Raw genomic sequence first — 19,925 nt, forward strand, 5'->3', positions numbered from 1 at the left:
GCTGCACCCGCCTCGGGTTTCCCAGCATACTACTGGAAATCAAACACTCACACAGCATTGGGATGAATTCGTGCAAGTAGCCTAACCAATGGTAACAAACTGGGGCAGCATTCCAACCCCTCGTTTCTCACCCTCTGTGCCACTCTAGACAGAGGCCCCTCGAATGCTGCTCAGCACTGACCCTGCTCCTCATGGAAACATCCGTCCTGAATTGTGGTCATCGCACCCCTCCACCCTGCAGCCAACTGCTTTTAAAGTGGGGAAATTTGAGATTCACGTCCCCCTAATCTCATTGACTGAGGCGCATTGACGCCCTTGGGCTAAGTTAGCGCTCTATAAGTTTTATATTCATTCATTCATCCCTGCCTGGGTGTGCTCAGCAACACCACTGGTCTTCTTTTCTGCCTCCTCATGTCACTGGCCCAATTACTATCTCCACACAGCTTTACCTTCCCTTTCTTCTTTGTCGCGAGGAGATATCCCTGTATCCCTAAGCTGTGAATCCTGCTTCGCACACACCACCCAAAATCAGGAAAATAAACAGGTGACACCAGATTCTTCAGAATCCAAATCTTTTTTTCATTTTTTTTTTCAAAACAAACACTTTCTTTCACAGTTATAGGAGAAGGGACCGACCCTTCCGCGACCCATAGCCAGGAAGGATCCGGCATGGTTTGGCATCAACAATGTTGCAAAAACAAGAGGCGCCTTTTCTGCAACAGAGGCGGGGCGCCGGGGTTCCCCAGCCAGCAGTGCCAGCGCCTGGGGTCTTTACATGACACAGTACGGTTCCCTGGGCAGCTGGGGCCTAGTCCTCCAGCATGGCAGGTGTGCGCTAAGGCAGCTCTTTAGGTCCTTGTTCAGCAGGAAACACACAATAGGGTTGACCCCAGCCTGCGCGAAGCTCATCCAGACAGCCGTAGACAGGTAGCGGTGAGGTAAGCTACAGGCCTTTACGAAGACCCGCCAGTAGCACGCCACAATGTAGGGCGACCAGAGCACCAAGAAGAAGAGCGTCAGGATATAGAACATCCTACCCAGCCTCTTTTCACTCTTGAATTCGTCCATGCCCAGCAGCCGCCTATTAGTGGTGTGCGCGTTCTGCCTGATGCCCAGCAGTGTTGGGGGCATGGGGCCCCGACCAAAGCCAGCGATCCAGTTGGCGGCAGCCTGACCAGTGGCACCTGGCCCATGGAACGTCCAGTTCTGGCTGATGGCTGGCACCATCTGCACTGGCTTCATCTTGCGATGGCGATACTCAAAAAGGATGAGCTTGACGTAGACAATGTGCGTGGCCACAATGAGCACAGCCAGCATCAGCATGAAGCCCAACGTGTCATTGGCCTTGAAGTAGCGGTGCTCAAAGATGCACTGGTCCTCCTCACGGATGAACTTGTAGGTGCCAACGTCAAACACTGGTGGGAAGGCCATCGCCACGGACAGCGTCCAGACCATGCAGATGATGGCGACACATGTCCAGAAGGTCATGCGCTTGGAGTAGAAGCGGTGGTGTGCGATTGCCATGTAGCGTGTGACGCTAATACAGAAAAGCATGAAGGCCGCGTGGAAGCAGAAGAGCACAGCCATGAAGGCCACAATTTTGCAGCTTAGGATGCTGTATGTCCAGGCTGAGCCATTCTTGATGGACACCAGCACGAAGGGGAAGCAGACCGCTGAGCGGATGACATCAGCCAGGCAGAGGTCCAGCAGGAAGTAGTAGGGGGCCTTGTGCAGTGCACGATCCTTCAGCACCAGCAGGGCCAGCAGCAAATTGCCCACTAGACTGATGCAGATGATGAGGCCCAGAAGCAGCAGCTTGATGTAGGTGGAGATGGCAGCAGAATGAGAGACGGTGCCGCTGAGCAGCTCATGGTCTGTGGCGTTGGCCATCGCGAGATGGCACAGCGTCCCGCCTCAGCTGTGCGACCTGGTCCTTGGCAGGCCCGGGCGCCAGTCAGCCATCCTCTGTAAGGAAAGAAAAGAAGAGATGTAAGCAATGGGGGTGAGAGGGTGCTACAGAGACAGTAACACATTCTAATGGGAAACAGTAGGGACGGTGTGAGACACAGTGTGCTGAGAGGGAGGAAATGAATCTAGAGCCAATGTTTAATGAGAGAGACAGCATACTGAAATTACAAGGGATATCCTAACAAGCTGGATCATCCTGGGAGAAGCAGTGTCACATGGGAGAGGTGCAGAAGACATCGCACATCATAGAAGGATCTAAGTTTCAATTCCAGCAGAATCTGGTACCAGTGGAGACATTCACCGACACAAGAGCACCAACGACATGGAACAACATTAAACATGATTCTTGGCTTTAATTGCACTTTCGTGTTTATTTTGAAACACTGGTGAAAGGTGAAAGTGAAGGACATGCGCATACAGATGAGAGTCATATGAAGGCGCTCACAGGACCAGCCATGGAGGAAGTGACATAGGAAGGCGCTCACAGGACTAGCCATGGAGGAAGTGACATATGAAGGCGCTCACAGGACTAGCCATGGAGGAAGTAACATAGGAAGGCGCTCCTAGGACCAGCCATGGAGGAAGTGACGTATGAAGGAGCTCCCAGGACCAGCCATGGAGGAAGTGACATATGAAGGCGCTCCTAGGACCAGCCATGGAGGAAGTGACGTATGAAGGAGCTCCCAGGACCAGCCATGGAGGAAGTGACATATGAAGGAGGTCCCAGGACCAGCCATGGAGGAAGTGACATATGAAGGCGCCCCTAGGACCAGCCATGGAGGAAGAAACATATGAAGGAGCTCCTGGGACCAGCCATGGAGGAAGTGACATATAAAGACGCTCACAGGACCAGCCATGGAGGAAGTGACATATGAAGGAGCTCACAGGACCAGCCATGGAGGAAGTGACATATGAAGACGCTCACAGGACCAGCCATGGAGGAAGTGACATATGAAGGAGCTTTTGGGACCAGCCATGGAGGAAGTGACATATATATGAAGGAGCTTCCAGGACCAGCCATGGAGTAAGTGACCACCACCCTCCACGCACTCAACACCGGCCGACCAGCCGCCTGCCACCAAGCCACTCCGAAGCACACCCACGGACCCTTCTCCTGCCAAACCTGCAAATTCACCTGCGTCTAAACCTACGCCCCACCACCCAGACCAGGCAACAACAACAACCAACTTAAGTGCATCCTGCTCAACACCCGCTCCGTCCACAAGCACGCCGCTGAACTCAGGGACCTCCTCGATACAACAGCACCAGATGTCGCCTTCCTCACAGAAACCTGGATGAACGCCTCCTCAGCCCTCGACATCGCCAAAGCCATCCCGGACGGCTACAAGATCACCCGAAAGGACCGCGTCAACCAAACCGGAGGAGGAATCGCCATCATCTACAGGAATACCATCAACGTCACGACCAACTCCTAAGATGCCTTCACCACCGCCCAACACCTACACTTCCAGATCCACACTGACCCCAAGACCACCCTCAGAGGAACCCTCATCTACAGACCCCAGGGCCTACGCACACAATTCAGTGAAGCCATCGCCGACTTCATCAGACCACATGCCCTCGCCTCATCAGACTACATCCTCCTAGGGGACCTGAACTTCCACCGGGAGAACAACAATGACAACAACACCACCACCGTGTTCGACAACATCGGCAACCTCGGAATCAAGCAACTGGTGAACACGCCCACCCACTACGCCGGCCACACGCTCGACCCCATCTTCTCCGCCAGCAGCCACGTTGCCTTCAGCCACTCCACCGGACTACACTGGACCGACCATAGCTGCATCCACTTCACCTTTAAGAAGACCACATCCCACCACCACCCGCAACATATCCCCTGTAGATACTGGAGCAAAGTCACCGCAGACCAGCTAACCACATCACTGAGCCAGAACCCACCTATCACCACCACTGACACCAACTACGCAGCCCGCAACCTCACACAGTGGATCGTCAACTGCGCCGACGCCCTTGCACCACTGAAGAACCCTCCAGACAAGCCCGGCAACAGGAAAACAACATGGTTCACCGACGACCTCAAAGAATCGAAGAAATCCTGCCGAACCCTCAAGAAAACCTGGCGCCGCGAACAGACAACAGAAAACATGACAGCCCTCAAGAACGCCACCCGCAAACACCACCAGCTGATCCGCACCACCAAAAAGACATCGTTCAAAAAACGGCTGGACAACATCACACACAACAGCAAGGAACTCTTCAGCATCATAAAAGAGCTCTCCAATCCCAACGCCAAAAGCAACGACATCACACCGTCACAAGACCTCTGCAACTCCCTCGCCACGTTCTTTCACCGCAAGATCGCCGATATCCACAACAGCTTCGGAGCCCAGACTCCGCCCCCAGCCACCGAACCAACGCCCCCCACAACCACCCTCAGCGCTTGGACTCCCATCAGCACGAAGACACAGCCCACGCTATGAACACCATCCACTCCGGCTTCACCTTCCGACCCTTGCCCTCACCACATCTTCAACAAAGCCGACACCATCATCGCTCCCCACCTACGGAACGTCATAAACAACTCCCTTGCATCTGCCACCTTCCCAGAGAGCTGGAAGCACGCAGAGATCAACGCCCTACTGAAGAAACCCACAGCAGACCCTAAAGACCTCAAACACTTCCGCCCCATCTCTCTTTTTCCCTTCCCAGCGAAAGTGATCGAGAAGATCGTCAATAAACAGCTGACCGCATTCCTCGAGACCAATGGATCCCTCGACCCATCCCAGTCCGGATTTCGACCCAACCACAGCACCGAGACTGCCCTCATCGCAGCCACCGACGACATCAGGACCCTACTTGACAACGGGAAAACCACCACCCTCATCCTCCTAGACCTCCCAGCCGCCTTTGATACAGTCTGCCATCGCACCCTAATAACCCGCCTCCACAACGCCGAGTTCTAAGGGAAAGCCCTGGACTGGATCACCTCGTTCGTCTCCGACAGAACCCAGAGAGTCCGCCTCCCTCCCTTCCGCTCCGCGGTCACCGAGATCATCTGCGGCGTACCCCAAAGCTCATCACTCAGCCCAACCCTCTTCAATATCTACATGAGCCCCCTCGCCACCATCGCACGCAAACACAACCTCAACATCATCTCATATGCCGACGACACCCAGCTGATACTCTCCCTCACCAAAGACCCAGCCGCTGCCAAGCTCAACCTCCAGGAAGGTATGAAAAACGTCGCTGAATGGATGAAACTCAGCCGTCTGAAACTGAACTCAGACAAGGCGGAGGTCCTCAACCTCGGACCATCCCCATCCGCCTAGGACGACTCCTGGTGGCCCACGGAACTGGGCACCGCACCGACACCCACTGACCACACACGCAACCTGGGATTCCTCCTGGACTCCTCTCTGACGATGACCAAGCAAGTCAACGACATCTCATCCTCATGTTTCAACACCCTGCGCATGCTCCGTAAGATCTTCCGGTGGATCCCTACCGGAACTAGAAAGATGGTCACCCAGACCCTCGTCACCAGCCGTCTAGACTACGGGAACGCCCTATACGCAGGAACCACAGTTAAACTTCAGAAAAGACTCCAACGCATACAGAACGCATCCGCACGACTCATCCTCGACATCCACAGCCACATATCCGCCCACCTCAGAAACCTGCACTGGCTCCCCATCAACAAAAGGATCACATTCAGGCTCCTCACCCACGCACACAAAGCGCTCCACGACACAGGTCCCGAATACCTCAACAACCGCCTCACGTTCTACACTCCTACACGCAAACTCCGCTCTGCCAGCCTCGCCCTCGCCACCATCCCACGGATCCGCAGAACCACCGCCGGAGGAAGATCATTCTCCTACCTGGCGGCCAAGACGTGGAACTCCCTCCCCGCCCACCTCAACTGACCCAGTACCACCTCACTTTCAGGAAACACCTCAAGACCTGGCTCTTCAAGCAGTAGCAGCACTCCCCCCCCCCCCCCCCCCCCAGCGCCTTGAGACCCTCACGGGTGACTAGCGCGCTCTACAAGTGTATTAATTGATGATTGAGTGACATATGAAGGAGCTCCCGGGACCAGCCTTGGAGGAAGTGACATATGAAGGCGCTCACAGGATAAGCCTAGGAGGAAGTGACATATGAAGGCTCTCACAGGACCAGCCATGGAGGAAGTGACATATGAAGGCGCTCACAGGACCAGCCATGAAGGAAGTGACATATGAAGGAGCTTCCGGGACCAGCCATGGAGGAAGTGACGTATGAAGGCGCTCAAAGGACCAGCCATGGAGGAAGTGACATGAAGGAGCTCCCGGGACCAGCCATGGAGTAAGTGACATATGAAGGAGCTCCCACGACCAAACATGGAGGAAGTGACATATGAAGGCGCTCCTAGGACCAGCCATGGAGGAACTGACATATGAAGGCGCTCACAGGACCAGCCATGAAGGAAGTGACAGATGAAGGAGTTCCCACGACCAAGCATGGAGGAAGTGACATATGAAGGAGCTTTTGGGACCAGCCATGGAGGAAGTGACATGAAGGCGCTCACAGGACTAGCCATGGAGGAAGTGACATATGAAGGAGCTCACAGGACCAGCCATGGAGGAAGTGACATATGAAGGTGCTCACAGGACTAGCCATGGAGAAAGTGACATATGAAGGAGCTCACAGGACCAGCCATGGAGGAAGTGACGTATGAAGGCGCTCACAGGACTAGCCATGGAGGAAGTGACATATGAAGGAGCTCACAGGACCAGCCATGGAGGAAGTGACATATGAAGGTGCTCACAGGACTAGCCATGGAGAAAGTGACATATGAAGGAGCTCACGGGACTAGCCATGGAGGAAGTGACATATGAAGGAGCTCACAGGACCAGCCATGGAGGAAGTGACATATGAAGGTGCTCACAGGACTAGCCATGGAGAAAGTGACATATGAAGGAGCTCACAGGACCAGCCATGGAGGAAGTGACGTATGAAGGCGCTCACAGGACAAGCCTTGGAGGAAGTGACATATGAAAGAGCTCCCGGGACCAGCCATGGAGTAAGTGACATATGAAGGAGCTCCCACGACCAAACATGGAGGAAGTGACATATGAAGGCGCTCCTAGGACCAGCCATGGAGGAACTGACATATGAAGGCGCTCACAGGACCAGCCATGAAGGAAGTGACAGATGAAGGAGTTCCCACGACCAAGCATGGAGGAAGTGACATATGAAGGAGCTTTTGGGACCAGCCATGGAGGAAGTGACATGAAGGCGCTCACAGGACTAGCCATGGAGGAAGTGACATATGAAGGAGCTCACAGGACCAGCCATGGAGGAAGTGACATATGAAGGTGCTCACAGGACTAGCCATGGAGAAAGTGACATATGAAGGAGCTCACAGGACCAGCCATGGAGGAAGTGACGTATGAAGGCGCTCACAGGACAAGCCTTGGAGGAAGTGACATATGAAAGAGCTTCCGGGACCAGCCATGGAGTAAGTGAGATATGAAGGCGCTCACAGGACCAGCCAATGGAGGAAGTGACATATAAAGGCGCTCACAGGACCAGCATTGGAGGAAGTGACATATGATGGCGCTCACTGGACCAACAAGGGAGAAGTGACATACAAAGTAGCTCAAGGTAGCAACCTTGGAGGAAGTGACATACGAAGGAGATTACAGGAGCCGCCCTGGAGGAAGTGACGCATGAAGGAAATCATGCAAACAGCCGAGGAAGACATGTTATACTGAGGAGGCCATAGGTGCAGCCCCCTGAGTGAAGTTGCAAACCGAAGAGAACATCGGACCAGTTGAGTTGTGTCATACTGAGGAGAACATGGGAGCAGCCAAAGGGGATGTGGCATACTGAGGAGATCATGTTACCCATCATGGAGGAAGTGTCATACCAAGGAGAACATGAGAGCAGCCGTGGGAGACATATTATACCTCGGTGATCATGGGAGCAGCCGAGGAGGAAGTGTTCATACTGAGGAGATCACGTTACCCACCATGGAGCAAGAGCTCATACCAAGGAGACATGGGAGCAGCTGAAGAGGAAGTCTCATATTGAGGAGATCATGGGCAAGGGAGAGAGGAGGACACATATATGTCAGTCTGAGAGACAAAGGATACACGAGGGTCATTCTGGGATAATTGGGGAGGGTCAGAGATACACAGAGGTCTTTTCGAGAGACAAGGAAGAGGGTGAGAGATGCACAGACAAACTTTAGAAGGTGAACCCGGTCAAGAGCGAACAGATATCCGTGGTTTGTGCTTTATGATTTTAGGCTATATTTTAGTTTATTCTTTAACAATTCATAACTTTGGTTCTACTGATTGGAATTTTGTCTTGTTTTATTTATTGAATTTTGATCTATTTTTCTAACTTGGTGTGTGATCCTTGTTGTGTGGTGTTTTTTTTACAGTTTTACTGCTTGAAGTGTTGCACAAATACTTTATAGTACAATACAGAATGGTCCCAGTAAACTAAGACTAGCAGGACATTATATATAGCATTACAAACGCATCAGAATAGCAATACTCCACAAAAGATGCACAGCAAATGTTATTTAATCACACTGCTACATAGGAAACTTGCATTATACACATATCAAATTTCAAATTCAATACATACAAAGGTGCCCAACAGGACAGGGACAAGGAAGAGGGGTAAGTGAGTCTGGTGAGGATAAGAAATCGTGAGGAAAGCATGGAAATTTGTGAAAGCATAAAAATGCCCAGCTCAAATTAATTCAGGCCCAAATCTTCAAGCCAAGGGTACACGAATTATTCATTAGTTCAAGTAGCTAGACCCTATTTTTGAAACACAATTGATTCAGTCTCTGTTTTTTCCGGGGGCTGGCGTAAAAAGGGAGAATGTCGACGTTTCGACCCCAAAAGTTTATCGTAGGCTGATTAACACGTTACACAGGGGACTTCATCAGGATTGTGATGGAGGGAGGGCACCTAAAGTCAAAGTATAAACCACAATTGATACTAAAGAAAGGTAGAAAATGCTAACAACCACTTTCATAGCCAAAAAAGGTCCGCAAATAATTACCAAAGATAATCCTACAATGAGGGTTTCAATGGGGGTGGAGGGCAACTGGCTCCTAAATGGAGTGAGCGACAGCAACACCTAAAAAATATAAGATGTTGTGATAGGGGACCATGATAGATTACAGGTCATTACACATGAATTGTCAGGACCTGCTTTCCATCGGTCTGCTCAGTAACTCTTTCTTCAGGAAACATTAGAGACGCTATCACATTGCCTCAAGAGCCCATCAATCACCCAGAGCAAGGGCTCAAAGTCCTTGTGGGCCGGTAGCATCCTACCTTCTTTTGCCATATCATCCAGCATCAGCAACCCTATCGTGAAGAATGTATCTACCCAAAGAGCACTGTGTGCTAGGCTCTCCCCAGCCATAACTTCTCATAGTTTTTGCAACCAAGAACCCAGTGGTGGGTGCAAACCTCTGCCCAAAAGAGCAGTCTACCAGACCCAGATCAATGCCAAGATCTCTGAGCAGAAAAGTCTCAGTTTAGAGCATTTCCAGAAGACATATATGGCTGACATCACTTTCATCTTATACCTTTATATGAGGTCTCACTGTGTGGAGCAGCTGATATCTTCCCTAAGTCTCTGCCATTGATTCATAGTAGCATCTCTACCCAAGGTTTAGTCTCATCTCATTGTATAATTTAATTTCTGGCTCTTACACACTTATTTAGTATTTTGTACGGGGCACTGTTAGATTCAACGGAGCCCGCCATGTATCTCTCAAAGGCAGTCAATGGTCACCGCTTGCCGCACTATAGATTTTCCAACCCAACACCTAATCATAGAATTTCTGTTCTTTCAACATATCTGAGATATTAGAAACAGCCACCCATTCGCCACCGCTCATACGCACTATCCTCTGGGAATGCGTCAATAGGGATGGAGAAGATGCAGTATCGCAGTCCTGTCTAAGACCGTCCACTTTGCTTTACTAACATGAATACAATACAGATTACTGGGCCCACGTAGCTTCAGCAACCATATTACGTAGCATAGGGGTTACTCGTGAGAGCCCAATCCATATACGCCCATTGCTAAGAATATTCTCGCTTCGTCCTCTCTCTTAAAACCTACAAATGTGCGACATTTTATCACGTCAGTCCATCCGAGCATCCCAGCTGTATGCATCCTTTTTATATTTGTCAATTCTGCCACTTCAGGCTTTAATAATGGTTTAGGAATAATTTAGACAGTTCTAAAATACCTTTGAACGTGTTTAACTTTGTATTTGCTTTGTTAAGTTTATATTTCAAACAGGAAAATACTGGCTTTTGAGGATTGTCCTATTTTTGCTTGTGTTGAACAGTTTTCAGCGAATGTTTTAGGTACACAAAACAGGCGGTTTCATACCAATCCAAGCTGAATGAATTCCGTACACAGCGTATTGACAAACAGTAGTATACCTGATGGATACAATTGTTTAATACAGCTGATCAATCAATCAATCAGGATACTTGTAAAGCGCACTACTTACCTGTGAGGGTCTCAAGGCGCTGAAAGGGGGGGGGGGGGGGTGCTGCTACTGCTCGAAGAGCCAGGTCTTGAGGAGTCTTCTGAAGGCGAGCAGGTCTTGGATCTGCCGTAACTGGGTCGGGAGGGTGTTCCAGGTCTTGGCGGCAAAGAAGAAGGATCTGCCACCGTAGGTCGTTTGTTGGATGCGGGGGACGGCGGCGAAGCTGGTGGAGCGGAGCTGGAGGGTGGGGGTGTAGAAGCTGAGTCTGCTGTTCAGGTAGGCTGGTCCGGTGTTGTGGAGTGCTTTGTGTGCGTGGGTGAGGAGCTTGAAGGTGATCCTCTTGTCGACGGGGAGCCAGTGCAGGTTTCTTAGGTGGGGGTGATGTGGCTGCGACGAGGGATGTTGAGGCTCAGGCGGGCGGAGGCGTTTTGGATGCGTTGCAATCATTGTAGGGGTTTGGTCGGGATTCCTGCGTAGAGTGCATTGCCGTAGTCCAGCCTGCTGCTGAAGAGGGCTTGGGTCACCGTTCTTCTGGTTTTGGTCGGGATCCACTTGTAGATCCTGCGGAGCATGCAGATTGTGTTGTAGCAAGAGGAGGAGATGGCGTTGACCTGTTTCAACATGGAGAGGGAGGAGTCGAGGATGAATCCTAGGTTGCGTGTGTGGTCCATGGGTGTAGGTGCTGTTCCAAGTGTGGTCGGCTACCAGGAGTTGTCCCAGGCAGAGGAGGTGGGGCCGAGGATGAGGACCTCCATCTTGTCCGAGTTCAGTTTCAGACGGCTGCTCCTCATCCGCCTACCCGTGGGCAGTTGCATGGAAATGTCCGTGCACTTCCCTGGTGGTTGCATGGAACGGCCTGTGCACATGGGTGGTTGCATGGAAATGCCCGTGCACTACCCATGGGTGGTTGCATGGAAACACCAGTGCACTACTCATGGGCGGTTGCATGGAGACACCCGTGCACTACCCAGGGGCGGTTGCATGGAGACACCAGTGCACTACCCATGGGCGGTTGCATGGAAACGCCTGTGAGCGACCCCTGACACCCCTGGTAGGTCGCTCCCCCCCACGCAGCTCCGACTGTGTGCTCCTACTGCCGCTGGTAAGTGTCCTCCGTCCTTTTTGCTTCTGTGCCACTGTCTCCCCCTCTTGTGCCTCGTTGTCTGCTCTGTGCCACTCGTTCCCCCCCTTGTGCCCCATTTTACCTTCTGTACCACTGTTTCCCCCTCTTTGTGCCTTGTTTTCTGCTCTGTGCCACTCGTTTCCCCCCCTTGTGCCCCATTTTGCTTTCTGTACCACTGTTTCCACGCCGCTGTGCCCCCGGCGGCCCCGCCTCCTGCCCACTCGCTGCTCCCGCCTCCCAGCTGCTCCTCCCTCCCACCTCCCCATATATGCTGGACGCTGCACAGCCGCGCAGCGGATGCATGCAGCAGGCGTGCCGCTGGCACGCCGAAGGCGCACCTAAGGCAAGCCCGTCTGCGCCCGTCTGCGCCCGTCTGCGCCCGTCCGTGCCTGGACCGCGCCCAGCGCCAGAACCCCTGGACCCTGACACCAGACTCCACTTTGACGCCAGCACCCTCCACGCACTCAACGCCGACCGAAACCACACCTGCTTCCAGGCCACTCCGAAACGGACCCACGGACCCTTCTCCTGCCGCACCTGCAGTTTCACCTGCGACAGAGCCACCAAACCTCCAAGGACTGGACTCAACCACCTCCGCTGCATACTCCTCAACACCCGCTCCGCACGCAAACACACCATCGAGCTCTGGTGTCTGCTCAATACCTCTGCCCCAGACGTGGCCTTCCTGACTGAGACCTGGTGGAACGACTCCTCGGCGCCCGACATCGCCATAGCCATCCCGGACGGCTACAAGATCACCCGCAGGGATCGCGCCAACTGAATCGGAGGAGGAATAGCGATCGTCCACAAGTCCACCCTCAAGGTCGCCACCCACGCAGACAACACCCTGAACACCGCCGAACACCTCCACTTCCGGATCCACACCGACCCCAACACCACCCTCAGAGGAACACTCCTCTACAGACCCCCCGGACCCCGGGCTCAGTTCAGCGACTCCATCGCCGACCTCACCAGCACCCACGCACTCGCCTCCACGGACTACATCCTCCTCGGGTACCTGAACTTCCACCTAGAGAACAACAATGACGCCAACTCCGCCACCCTGATCGACAACCTCGCCAACCTTGGCCTCAGACAACTCATCATCGCACCCACCCACGCCGCCGGCCACACGCTGGACCCCGTCTTCTCCACAGGCACCCACGTTGCCTTCGACCACACCACCTGTTGGACTTGGCCCTTCTGGCAGGTTCACCCCTAAACTTTTTGCTTTTAATGGTGACCTAGTGACGGTGATTTTTGGTTTCTGCGCACTTTCACTGTGTCCCAGTGGAAAGTGCGTGCGCACTCTGAGTGCGTGGAGTAAGGTTGGCCTGTCCGCCCATAGGAATGCATGGGGAATGTATGTGTCCCTGGTAGTTCCTGATGCGTGGGGTGTACAGGCTCGAGTCTGGTATGTGCGGACTCGTGTGATTGAATGCTGCGAAATGATGTATGCGGCGTGTATGTGTCTAGTGTGGAAGTGCCACTTCTAGACATGGCTGTGTGTGTGCTGTAAAGGTACTGGCGCGTGATTGGCTGAAGCTGGCTGAGGAGCCTGGCTCCAGGAGTCTGTGTGGGTCTGCCCCGGTGGTGGATGGCGAGATTAGCATGCTGATGTGAGGGAGGGGCTGCGCCTGGGTCCTGAATAGGGCCGGGCTTTTCCCACACAATGCTGGCTCCGCCCTCTGTGGTGCAACTGATGACCCTAGCCTGCCTGGTGAATGGAAAGGGTGGCTGGGGAAAACAAAATACTCCAAAACCAGCTGCGACTGGTTTCTCCCCCACCCTGCACCTTTAGACAAAGGAATTTCATGTATAAAAAGAGGCTGTGACCTCTTCTAAAACGTTCTTGTTCTCAACTCGAATCTACCAGGGGCATGCTGCTGCTTGGGCCCAGGGGAAGGCTTGCCTCCCTGGGCCCTGCCCAGCCCCTGGACTGCTGAGGTCCTGGACCCCTGAAGGACTTTGCTGTTTTCTGCGTGCCCTAGCGCTTTCCTTGGCCCCTAGCGCTTGGGAGCGCTGTTCCTCCTACCTAGCGCTTGGGAGCGCTGGTGATTGCCTTCTAGCGCTTGGGAGCGCTTCATTTCTGCCGTAGCGCTGAGAGCGCTTTGTTTGTCAAGCCGGTGCCCACCCAGCATTTGCCTGTCACGTGAAGATCTCTTGGACCCCCAGCGAATGCCTACCTCGCTTTATTTCTTATTGTCCTTATTCTCGAGGGAGCCTACCCTTCGTCATCCCCCCGAGTTCACCGCCGCTGGCCCGGGACCCCTCGTGACGTCCTCCCTGGGTCGCGCTAGGATTGGCTGCCGGCTCGGGATTCCCTTGTGACGTTTCCCCCAGGCCGCGCCGTGATTGGCTGCCGGCCCGAGGAGTTTTGGAGTGCGGCCCCCGAAGCGCGACGAGGCAGGGAGCGGCGGGAGCCTACTCCGCGCTCCTGCCTTTCCCCCCAGAAGCCGCCGCCCCCCCCCCCCCGGGGCTCCCAGGAGCGAGGGAGAGCCCTGGAGAGCGAGAGGAGGCCGGCGAAGAGGAAGAGACCGGCACGTCCCCAGACCCGGTGAGTGCAGTGAAGGAGAGGAGGGGCGTCGGGGCACATTGCCGGTGCCCGCCCCTCCCCTCCAGCGTGAGTGCCTGGGTGCTCCGAGGCCCGTGGGGCCTCCCCTGATGCAGAGTCCCCCGATAGGGACTCCACCTATGCGAGTCAGAGCCCGAGAGGCTCAGGGGGCAGTTCTCAATCGCGAGTCCTCCGAGAGGGACTCCACCAACCCCCCCCATGTTTAGCCATGAGCCCGAGAGGCTCCCCGGTGCCCAGTTGTCCCCGAGTCCCCCGGGAGGGACTCCAGCGAAGGCCCACATTGAACCAGCGCCCCGACAGGCCCCAGGGCGGCCTAATTGTTTCTCGAGCCCTGAGAGGCTCCCCCGTTGGCATTTGTTCTTCCGGGCCTGCAAGGCTCGGTCCCGGCATCCTTGTTGTCGAGCCCAGAGAGGCTCCAGGCGCCACAGTGACTTGGAAGAGACCACGAGACTCAAGGGGGCATCTCAGTTGTTCAGAGCCTGCGAGGCTCCAACGTGGCCCCAATCATTGTTCTACAGCTGCCCAGCACTTCTTGGGCAGCTGCCACGTTTAGGACCCTGACTTTGGACACAGGGCGTCCTAGCCCTAGAGAGGCCAGTTGGCCTAGGGACAGTCACAGGTGGTGACTAATGTAATTTTTGCGCAATTGTGTTCTTTGATACACCTCTGAATGTTTTTAGGCATCATGTGTTTTCCTTCCCTGCACCTCTGAATGTGTTGTTTATGCATCATGTGCCTTGTTCCTTACACCTCTGAATGTATGTTATGCATCATGTGTTATGTGCTTATACCCCTACAGGTATTGTGATACTTAGGTGGTTGTTCTTGCTAGTACAGGTGGTGCTAGTGAGGTCCTGGTTCCCTACGTAACATTTTCCTAAGGTGGTTAGGGTTGCGTAGGTGGTAGTTACCTGGTTACCAGTAGTTACTGGTGTGTGCTATTTTGTGCTACAGTGATTTTCTATGCTATGTTCTAAGTGATATTCCAAGTGCTAGTTCTAAAAGTGCATATTCCTGACAGTGGTCCAGGTGGCCCTGTCTTGTACATATCCCCTGTAAATTCTGCCCGTGCCTGTTGGCACATTGTAAAGTGTGTGTTTTTATCTAATGTGTTTTGGTGTAATACAAAGGCTATTTTTATACATAACCTTGTGTGGAGTTTCCCTTGTGGTGGGCCTTGGGTGTTGTTGCTGGGGGTGCGTGTGCAAACACTTAACTCACATCGCCTCCAAGTTTAGCCTTACTGCTCGTGCTACGTTACCAAGGGGGTGAGCAGGGGTTATCTTGGCGTGTAACTCCCTTGCCCTGACGTGGAAGTGGTGGTCTCTGACTGACTTTGGCGCAAGCCCTGGCCAGCCAGGTATCCCATTTCTAACACCACCGAACTCCACTGGACCGACCACCGCTGCATCCATTTCACCTTCAAGAAACCAACCACGCACCACCGCACCCAACAGCTGCCTCGCCGCTGCTGGAGCAAAGTCACCGAAGACCAGCTGATCACCACCCTCGCTGAGAAACCCACCCGCCGACCCCACCAACCCAGACGCTGCAGCCTGCAACCTCAGACAGTAGATCGACGACTGCGCCAACACCCTTGCCCCGCTCAAGAAACCCTCCAATAGCCACGCCAGCAAGAGAGCCACCTGGTTCACCAACGAGCTCCAGACCTTCAAACGCGCATGCCGGAAACTGGAGAAGATATGGCTCCACGAACGCACACCGGAAAACCATGCAGCCCACAAGGACAGCACCCGCAGACATCACCACCTCATCAGATTAGCCAAGAGATCCTCCTTCAAAGACCGCTTGGATAACAACGCACACGACAGCAAGGAGCTCTTCAGCATCGTAAAGGAACTCTCCAACCCCAGCGCCAACGCCAACGACATCCCGCCCTCACAAGAACTGTGCGACTCACTAGCCACCTTCTTCCACCGCAAGATCGCTGACAGCTTCAACACCACGACCACCTCAGACTCCACCTCCCCTGTAAACACTACCAGCGCCAACCGCCTGATCTCCTGGTCCAACGTCAACGACGACGAGACACGCAAGGTCATGAACTCGATCCACTCAGGATCTCCGTCAGACCCGTGCCCACACCACGTATTCAACAAAGCAGACGCTGCCATCGCACCCCAACTACGGAAGGTCATCAACATTTCCTTCGAAACAGAGACATTCCCGGAAAGCTGGAAGCACGCCGAAATCAACGCCCTCCTCAAGAAGCCCAAGGCGGACCCCAAGGACCTCAAGAACTTCCGGCCCATCTCCCTGCTCCCGTTCCCGGCAAAGGTCATCGAGAAAATCGTCAGCATGCAATTGGCCCGCCACCTGGAAGACAACAACATCTTGGACTCGTCCCAGTCCGGATTCAGACGAAACCGCAGCACCGAGACAGCCCTCATCGCAGACACAGACGACATCAGGCGCCAACTAGACAACGGCGAAACATCAGCCCTCATCCTCCTGGACCTGTCAGCCGCCTTCGACACGGTCTGCCATCGCACTCTAAAGACACGCCTCCTAGAAGCCGGATTCCAAGAGAAGGCCCTTGACTGGACCACGTCCTTCCTCTCCGGCAGAACCCAGAGCGTCCGCCTCCCAACCTTCCGATCTGAAGCCACCGACATCATCTGCGACGTCCCTCAGGGCTCATCTCTCAGCCCGACGCTGTTTAACGTCTACATGGCCCCCCTCGCACAAGTGGCCCGCCATCACAACCTCAACATCATCTCCTACGCCGACGACACCGAGCTCATCCTCTCTCTCACCAAGGACCCACACACCGCCAAAACCAACCTCCAGGAGGGAATGAAGGCCGTTGCCCACTGGATGAGGAGCAGCCGTCTGAAGCTGAACTCGGACAAGACGGAGGTCCTCATCCTCGGACCCACCCCCTCAGCCTGGGATGACTCCAGATGGCCGACCACACTGGGAACAGCACCAACACCCACTGACCATGCACGCAACCTAGGATTCATCCTCGACTCCTCCCTCTCCATGTCTAAGCAGGTCAACGCCGTCTCCTCCTCCTGCTACAACACCCTCCGCATGCTCCGCAGGATCTACAAGTGGATCCCGACCGAAACAAGAAGAACGGTGACACAGGCCCTCGTCAGCACAAGACTGGACTACGACAACGCACTCTACGCAGGAATCCCAGCCAAACACCTACTACGACTATAACGCATCCAAAACGCCTCCGCCCGACTGATCGTCAACGTCCCCCGCCGCAGCCACATCACCCCCCACCTGAGAGACCTACACTGGCTCCCCGTCGACAAGAGGATCACCTTCAAGCTCCTCACCCACGCACACAAAGCACTCCACAACGCCGAACCAGCCTACCTGAACAGCAGACTCAGCTTCTACACCCCCACCCGCCAGCTCCGCTCCGCCAGCCTCGCCCTCACCAGTGTCCCCCGCATCCATCGAACGACCTCCGGCGGCAGATCCTTCTCTTACCTCACCGCCAAGACCTGGAACACCCTCCCTAACCGCATACGGCAGACCCAAGACCTACTCGCCTTCAGAAGACTCCTCAAGACCTGGCTCTTCGAGCAGTAGCAGCACACCCCCCCCCCCCCCATAGTGCCTTGAGACCCTCACTTGTAAGTAGCGCGCTTTACAAGTACTCTGATTGATTGATTGATTGCACTACCCATGGGCAGTTGCATGGAAACACCTGTGCACTACCCATGGGGGGGGTTGCATGGAGACGCCCGTGCCCTACCCATGGGGGGTTATGGAGATGCCCCTGCACTACACATGGGACGTCCCCTTGAGGCAAAGTATTGCAAGGCAGCGCATTGGGCAGCTTTACGTTACTTTGGGTCACAATCCGATGCAAATTCCTATTTGTTTGGCGTTGTTAATTCCATCCACTACACTTTGCGTATGGTTTGCATTAAAAAAGTGATGCAAACCAGACACAAAGTGTTAGTAAACCAGGGCCTGTGATTTGCCCGCACATTGTTATATTATGTTGGTTTGTAGAGCACTAATCAAATGTGAGGGTATCCAGGCGTTAGAACAGGAGGAAGATGACATTTCCCCGCACGGTCATATAAATAGCCAGGTCGGAGGAGGAAGCTCTGGTGTGCTGTGGGAGTTTGTTCCGAGTTTTGGGTGCGATTTAGGAGAACACGCGCTGTCCTGCTGTGCTTTTGCGAATGCAGGGTATGGGTATGAGTGAGGCTGAGGATAGGTGTCTGTCTGGCTGGTGGAAGTGTATTTGGGCGTTCAGGTATTCAGGTCCAGTGTTGTGCAAGGCTTTGCAGGTGTGCGTGAGGAGTTTGAACTGGATGCGTTTGTGAATGGCGTGAGGTAAGGTGAGATATGGGTGCGGCGTGGGAGGTTGAGGATGAGTCTTGTGGCGATGGTCTGGAGTCTTTGTGGGAGCTGTTTGGAGATTCCGGCATAGAGTGCGTTGCCTTAGTCAAGTCTGCTAGTGATGAGTGCTTGCGTGATGTGATGGCTTGTCTGGAGTGCTGGGGCCGCCATTTGAAGATCTTACAGAACACGCACAGGATGTGGAAGCAGGCAGTGATTACTGCAATGACTTGTGCCGTCATGTTTAGCTTGCTGTCAAGGGTGATTCCCTTGTCCGGCATGGATGGTTGTTGTTGGTTCTGGCCGGGGTTGGCCAGCAGGTCGCGTTCCATGGAGAGGTCATGTTTCCGAGGACCAGTACTTCTGTCTTGTCAGAGGCAAGTTTCAGGCAGTTACTTCTCATCCATTCTGCCAGCATGGTCATGCAGTTGGTGAAGATGGTTCCAGTGGTGGTTGTCTTGTCTGTCAGCGAGAGGATGAGTTGGGTGTTGTCGGTATAGGAGATCATGGGGATGCTTTGGGATTGGATGATGTTCTATGTCACGTAGACATAGAAATGGGTAGGGCTGAGGGATGATCCGCAGATCAGCTTCTTTAACTCTGATGTGAACGGTGGCAGTCTGACGTTTTGGGTTCTTCCTGTGAGGAAGGAGCAGATGCATTTGAGATCAGATCTTTGGTTGCCAATCTCGTGGAGCCTTCTGATGAGTATGGTGCGGGAGACTGTGCTGAAAGCTGCAGAGAGGTCGAGCAAGATGAAGGCCACTGTATCACCTCGGTCTTGGATAGCCCGGATATTGTCTTTGGCTGCGATGAGGGTGGTTTCGGTGCTGTGGTTAGTTCTAAATCCTGATTGAGTTTTTGTGCAGTAGGTGGTGAGGTTCGAGGTGGGTTGTGGGTTGCTTGTTGACGGCCTTCTCTATTACTTTGGCTTTTGCACACTGCACACTGGGATTACTATGTTTCCAGCGTAGGGGCCTGTGGACAATATTATCAAACGAGGAACACAGAGAGTTCTCAGCTAGCCTCGGAAACCCTTGGATTGTGATGCGTTCACACTTCAGTGTTATTAATGACGAAAGGTGCCAGACTGAATGCTAAAAGTGTGTTCAGTACGCTAGAGAACATTTGCCATTTGCCCTAGTTTTTCAGCGGCTATGGTGCGAAGAGAAACATCACAATAAGTTTAACCTCAGGTGACTCAGACTCTGGAAACAGTCCCTAAAGCCTGAAAAGGCACTGTAGGAGCAGGAATTCATTGAACTGCTTAGGGCATCTGTGTCACTGCCCGTGTTCGACTGTGCATGGTCGGTCGAGTGCACTCAACAGTCTGAGAGAGTACCGGAGAGTACCAGAGGTGCTCCAGGGCTTTGCTGATGGCTCTGCTGACCAGAGCATTTAACCAGAGTGCCCCC

General features: G+C 53.7%; 1 protein-coding gene across 2 annotated transcripts in view; it reads right to left on the bottom strand.

Moving 5' to 3' along the window:
- Positions 1 to 561: 561 nt before the first annotated feature.
- The window catches only part of GPR173 (G protein-coupled receptor 173), a 65,628-nt gene continuing 46,264 nt past the window's right edge, over positions 562 to 19,925 (bottom strand). For both annotated transcript variants that reach the window (XM_078664518.1, XM_078664517.1), the window contains one exon: positions 562 to 1,965. In XM_078664518.1, coding sequence (XP_078520644.1) covers positions 772 to 1,890 — 1,119 coding nt within the window. In that variant the 5' untranslated portion in view covers positions 1,891 to 1,965 and the 3' untranslated portion in view covers positions 562 to 771. The remainder of the gene's footprint in view (positions 1,966 to 19,925) is intronic.

Source organism: Lissotriton helveticus, chromosome 10, assembly GCF_964261635.1.
Source record: "Lissotriton helveticus chromosome 10, aLisHel1.1, whole genome shotgun sequence".
NCBI lineage: Eukaryota > Metazoa > Chordata > Amphibia > Caudata > Salamandridae > Lissotriton > Lissotriton helveticus.